The sequence below is a fragment of the Saccostrea cucullata genome, unplaced genomic scaffold (assembly GCF_032062105.1).
Source record: "Saccostrea cucullata isolate Sc308-1 unplaced genomic scaffold, CSIRO_AGI_Scuc_v1 ctg13583, whole genome shotgun sequence".
Classification (NCBI taxonomy): Eukaryota; Metazoa; Mollusca; class Bivalvia; order Ostreida; family Ostreidae; genus Saccostrea; species Saccostrea cuccullata.
The window spans coordinates 5536-12345 of NW_026920554.1; the positions used below are offsets into that span (position 1 = coordinate 5536).

At 34.2% G+C, this 6810-nt stretch overlaps 1 protein-coding gene across 1 annotated transcript; it reads left to right on the top strand.

Annotated features, from left to right (window-relative positions):
• Nucleotides 1-1708: 1708 nt before the first annotated feature.
• LOC134250980 (complement C1q tumor necrosis factor-related protein 3-like) lies at nucleotides 1709-4057 on the top strand. The gene is made up of 2 exons (XM_062733349.1): nucleotides 1709-2147; nucleotides 3373-4057. Exons 1-2 carry the CDS (start codon nucleotides 1763-1765, stop codon nucleotides 3768-3770), a joined length of 783 nt encoding a protein of 260 aa, XP_062589333.1. The 5' UTR covers nucleotides 1709-1762; the 3' UTR covers nucleotides 3771-4057.
• The last annotated feature ends 2753 nt before the right edge of the window (nucleotides 4058-6810 follow it).

The window sequence follows — 6810 nt, forward strand, 5'->3', positions numbered from 1 at the left end:
TATATAAAGATATATTAATACTGTTGATAATGTGACACTGTCAAATTAGCACGAACTCACGCGCATGCACGTGCGCTTCGCTCTGATTGGCTGAAACAAAAATCTCAGTATCTTCTCTGTTTTTTGATGAAATGCTTTGAAATTCAAAATATAGTCATGAATTAGGATATCCTACAATATGATATAGAAAAAATTTCATGAAATCACGCGCATGCACGTGTGCTGCAATCTGATTGGCTGACACTTTAATTGACTATATCGCCTTTGTTTTTTGTCGAAATGCTTTGAAATTTAAAACATAGTCATACATTAGGATGCCCTGCAATATGATATACAAAAAATTTCAAGAAATTACGCGCATGCACGTGTGCTGCGATCTGATTGGCTGAAACTTTAAATGACTATATCTCCTTTGTTTTTTGACGAAATGCTTTGAAATTTAAAACATAGTCATACATTAGGATGCCCTGCAATATGATATACAAAAAATTTCAAGAAATTACGCGCATGCACGTGTGCTGCAATCTGATTGGCTGAAACTTTAAATGACTATATCTCCTTTGTTTTTTGACGAAATGCTTTGAAATTTAAAACATAATCATTCATTAGGATATCCTACAATGCCATATAGAAAAATGATCATGAAATCACGCGCATGCACGTGTGCTGCAATCTGATTGGCTGACACTTGAAATGGCTATAACTCCCTTGTTTTTCAACCAAACAGGATGGGATTCAGAACATAAATAAATATAAGGGACTCCTACAAGAAGGTATGGTCATCATGCACGTGCACGCACCTGCGTGCATTTGGAACGAATGAAATTAGAAATACACTTGAATGAGTGATTTTTAATAATTTTGGACTGAATGCTTTCACAAATAGTATATTACAGGGAATATGGAACTAAAAGGGAGTTGGGGAGCGTTTGGGGAACATCTGTAACGGTTCCCGTTACAATTAGCACTAGTTATGTATTTACAGTGGCTGCAATGTTGACGCCTTACACGAACTACCGCGTTTACGAACGATTCCGCACGATTAACGCACGATTAAATCTTATACACGAACACTATTCTACACGTTAAACGATCTTACACGACTGCTAACGCAAACGCACAATTCTTCATGCAAAATGTTATATTGTATTTTGCGTTTCCAATTTAAATTCTCACTTGAATATTGTTCCACTTGGTTAAACTGATATCATATGTCACAAATTACTGTAAACCAACAAACAAAACTAACTATGAAAAAAGTAGAATTTTGAATATCAAAAGGTTTACCATTTCTTAAAATCTAAGAAATTTATTACTTGAATCATTTACGATCAAAATAAGTGAAAAAATATACCAATCCAGGCATCATGGTTGTATAATCTGTCATTATGGCAATATATACCCAGTATGTAAATACAAGAAATAAAAGTGCATATATGTTTTCAGACTCGTTTTGTGTATTACCCACTCTACAATGCTTCATGAACTAAAACAAAAACCAGAAACACTAAAAATAACAAAAATGCCCCTTTTGTCTATAATGCTATTGCTACATGTATTTTATATTAAAAAAAAATACATGTACTATTTTAATTTTTGTACGTTTTTCTTTCTTTCACCGAGCTTCTTTATTTTCAGATAATTTCGGATTATTGTATATTTCAAATATTTCTAATTTTATTTGTCAATTTCAGATATAAAATAAAACTTTAATTTGACGATTTTAGGGGTGTTTACTACAAAATTTGGAACTATCAGTAATATGAAGGTGCTGAGTTTTGCTTTATTACTACTCTGGATGTGTTGGGTAAAATTAGAAGCAAAGGAAAACTCTAGAGTTAAAATTGATGAAATATGTTCAGCGGAAATCCAGACACTACGCCAGGAGATGTCAGCATTGAGAGAAGAAGTTCTTCTCCAGAAAAAGGAAATTAAACAACTCAAAAATGAAGAACCACAAAATCCAGAACAGAAAGAAAATCGCCAGGATGCGCAAAGTCCTCTTAGAACCCTTCATGCAGCTTCAAAGCAGAAGAGATTTCAACGAGAAAATACATTTTCCAGTGGGCAATTCTCCGATCAGCATTACAAATACAGAGGAAAACGATGGTTATTTGGTCAGGAACAAAACGTATCACTTTCCACGAGTAAGTATCTTTTTTTTATTTATCTGCAACAACAATTAATATAAGCAAGGTCATTTGTAGATTTCGAGATGACAAACAAAATATATGCCTGTGAATGATCAGATACTTTTCCTCGGAGACCCCAATGCCCATTTTGCTGGGGGTGGGCAGGGGGAGTACCCATGAAAGTTGATACTCAAATACCTATTCATACCTGTAAATCTCATGTAAAGAAATGCAATTTTTTGTAGTTATCCTTAATTAAACAGTAATAGAATTCCTTTCTTTATTGATAAAAAGTTATGCTGCCGACTTTTAAATTAAATTCTATGGTTAATATAACTGACATGTTCACATACTATTATACCTGTACTTAACTCTTTACAGAAAATATGTACTTCTGTGAGCAAATTTAAGGAACATTAGGGGGAAGAGTGTGCTTTAATCATATTTTGTTACAATTGGCTATCTTCAACTTACACATCATTTTGTTCACTAAAAGTGAATTAGATTGGACAGCAGGCAAAGAAAATTTTCGTCCTCTACCTATTAGCTATCTTTAATCGTGTTACGAAGTTCAAAGTATCATTTTAAAAGTTTTTGATTTCGAATTCGGCAGCTTGATATATAATCAAAGTCAGGGCACACATTGCAAAAATATTAATACAAAATCATCAACTTTTGTGTGGGTTTGAAAACTAGATTCACTGGACTAAAACAAAATGACCTTTTGCATACGAGTATCATTGACTTTTTTTCCGGCTGGTACAAAGTACAAACATTAAATAAATAATTGATCTGGCCTTGAATATTAATGTTTATTAGCATAATATGATATAAGGAGTGATCTGTGATATCTTACAATGATAGCACAAACGTATCACATACGTATGTTATAGAAAAGAATTAAATAGAACTAAAGTACCGAATAAGAATGTAATACAAGGAATTTTCTCCAAATCTCTAATTACCTATAATTTTTATCGTAAATGCCTAAATGTATATCAGGTACAGTGTACTTTGAATATTATTTCATAAATATGTATTTGAGATTTAAAGTTAGAATAAAAATACAGGGAACTTACAAGCTTAGGATAATGGCTTGTTTTCCTTCTTTAGATACAAAAAATGACAAATAAATAATGTTTAATTATGAAGGTTTTCAATTTATCATAAACGTAATGAAAATATTCTGTATGTGCAAATGTCTACAAAATGTAAGTTGTTGTTTGATTTTATTTGACAGAGCGCCAAATAGCTTTTCATGCAAATTCTCCAACGCACTTTAGACACCTTGCAGTTCGACAAACCTTAATCTTTGGAAACGTCATCCTAAATGTAGGAAACTACTATCGCCATGTTACAGGAATCTTTACCCCAGACGTCTCCGGTGTGTATGTTTTTTATGTGCAGCTAGTGATGTGTGATAGGAATCGTATTGTTCACACTGAACTTCTTGTAGAGGGTGTTCGCAAACGTGCCCACTTGGCAGGGGGCGTTCACTATTGTTCAAATGGAGGAGGAATGACTATCGTCCACGTAAATGCCGGGGACTCCGTCTGGGTTCGACTCTCAACAACAGATGGAAATAACAACTTTGGTTATGAGAGCAGTTTTTCTGGATTTTTACTGTATGAAGACTGATACAAGGTATACCTACATGTGCTCTTATAAAGATGTTTCATACTTGGGAATATCCGGGTTTCCGGTATCAGCATTAACGATCACAAATAACAACTGAGAACTTCAAGATAATTAATTCCTAATTTACAGGCCGTTGTTGTATCTTATCCATATTTATTCCCTTTTATTAATAATCATATGTATACATATCCCTTTTAATTTTCTATTATCAATATTTTTACTCTGCGCCTATTATAGGCCCCATATTTCTTTACTTGGGGATTTAAACCTCTAGGAAGAATTTTATGTTAGTTTAACATGTTTAACAATCAAGGTAATATTCTAGCTTAGTTTTCATTTTCATTTTTTTAATCAAAGATAATTGAAGCAGATTAATTATTTTTATTAATTCATGTACCGACAATTATTATAATCGGCTACAATAAATGGCAATAATTAAAGACGCATTAGCTACAAAGTGCTACATACACGTACCTTTAGTTAGTGTTTGTGTGGTTTATGAAAATTAAGATGGAGAGTAGTGTTTTTCCAAATGTAACGATGTTTTATTAATAAATAAAATCGTGTTGAAATGTTAATTAATATGTAAATTTATATATATAAAAAAAAAAAAAAAAAAAAAAAAAAAGCTGAATATTACATTTACATGCATCCGGATATTTGAATTAGTCTCGTTCTTTAACACGTAGAAATAGACTTCATCATAAGATAATTAAATACGAAGGGTGGAAAAAACTTTGCAAACCTTTGGAAATATGAAACTTATTACCGCATACAAATTTGGCATTATAAATTTTATATAACAGGAAAAACGTTCTTTGAATATAATGGCGTTCTTGTGAGAATGGCGATGAATCAAAGGGCGATAAAGTTTAGAATTGACTGTACGTTAAACTGTTAAGTTATTCGTTGCTCGACTACAAGGGATTCAAATATTTTTTTCCAAGTCATCTAACTTTTGACGTCATTTTAGTATTGTGACGTCACAAACATTTTCACCAAACGTAGTAGGAATAAAACATAATTTTGAAGATAATGAACAATATTCAAGATAAAAAGTCCATATAACAATACAAAATAGGAGCAGAGCAAACAGTCGGACTTCCAAAACATCAGAGGTGGGACCAGGTACCATGGAGGAATTAGCATTCCCTGCCGACCGATCAGTACCACTCGTGTTCTTTGTTATGATCGGGAAATAGCGGGAAAATCCGTCGTCAATTCACTGTATAAATAATGGAATAACAATATGTATGTAAAACGTCAGCAAGCATTTAACTCAATGATAAATTGTATTTGCTGACAGGGTCATTTTATCGACCAAAGAACTTACAAAATGATGACTTTAAACGAGACTTCGGATTATTTTGTTTCAACGCGCGGTATTCAATTTGTCGGCAGGGCCAGGTGTGTTATAGGACCGAAGACATCCAAAAATATTTATTCAATGCTTAAACCACGTTTTAGAAATTGTTCATTAATAGAAAATGATGTTGCATATCAAATCAACTGAGATTTATAAATAGACTCCGTATGCAGGTTAAGAAGGTATTTGCTGCATAGATAAAGGAAGTTGACAATTGAAAAGTTAAAGTTATCAAGTTTATCATAAAGCATGGTTGTTAAATTACCATTTACGTCTTTTTAAAGTAAAATATCGAAAGATGAAAAAGATGTGTCAGACTTTTTGCTATCTTTTATCTCAAACTCACCAGGATATATCGTATGGATGCACTGTTTAAGAATGGAAATTACCATTGATAATTGAAAATACGTCGTCGATATATCTAAATGTCGAGTTTAAGGCCAAAGCAAGTATTTTTTTCTTTTCACGCATAATATTTTCATATGAGTTTAGAAAAAGGTCTGCTAATAACCAGGCGCAATGGATACCAATGGTAATTCGAAAAGGAAGGAGAAATGCATGAAGAAAACATATGGTTTGACAGAGACTCGAACCCTGACCCCTGTATTATTAGTTAGGTGCTGAAACCACTGAGCTATTTAGGAGGATATCCACGGTCCTTAATGATGCCTGAACTTTCCTTCCTCCTTCAACAGTCTTCGACCTCGAAGACACAAGCTCAAGAACCCTGTCATCAATGAATTCTAATTTACACATACTTTGTAACCTTAACACCCCCCAACCCCCCTCTACACACACACACTGGCCACCAAAAGTAGTAGAAAAGGAGAAATGCTCGAAAAAACATATCGCTGGACCTGGAATCGCGCCCGGGACATCTGCATTACCAGTAAGGTGCTCTATCAACTGAGTCAGCCGGCCACAGGCGTTGGAACCCGACTGACCGCCTAATTCCTCCCTCTTTAACTGTCTTGAGTCCCTCAAATATCCCAACTCAGACGCAGTCCTGGCAGGCCTCTCATCTTTCAGTTCCAAGGCAGGCACCATATGTAACGGAAGAAAAGAAAATGCAGCAGACCAGGATTCGAACGCCGGTGGCCGGGTAGAATCAGATCAACAATCGTTACGTAGCATCTGCTATTCTAATGCAGTTGGTTCGAAAAACACGTGTTGATTGGCTACTGAGCTGTGCTTGAAGCAGTAAAACAAGCACTTAAATTTGATAAAGATCTTCAAAAAAGATTTGAAAGTCAAGGCCAAGAAGTCAAAAATATATTATAATATGCATTCATACATAAACAACAGGTCTTGTCAAAAGGATTGATTGATTGATTGTATATTGTTTAACGTCCCTCTCGAGAATTTTTCACTCATATGGAGACGTCACCGTATGCCGATGAAGGTCTTCAAATTTTGACCTTTACTCGGAACTCAGGGCCATTGAGCACTGAGGGATCTTTACACAGCTAATTGTGCCACGTACGTGTTACATATGGTTGCACATAACACATGTATCACGTTTGTGAAATGTACGTATCACATACGTGTATTACAAACATACGTTTCACGTATGTGGTACAACATACATATAACATACGTTTCACATAACATACGTTAAACATATGTTTGGAATACACTTATGTGTTACTTTCGTGAAACGTACGTGTAACATAT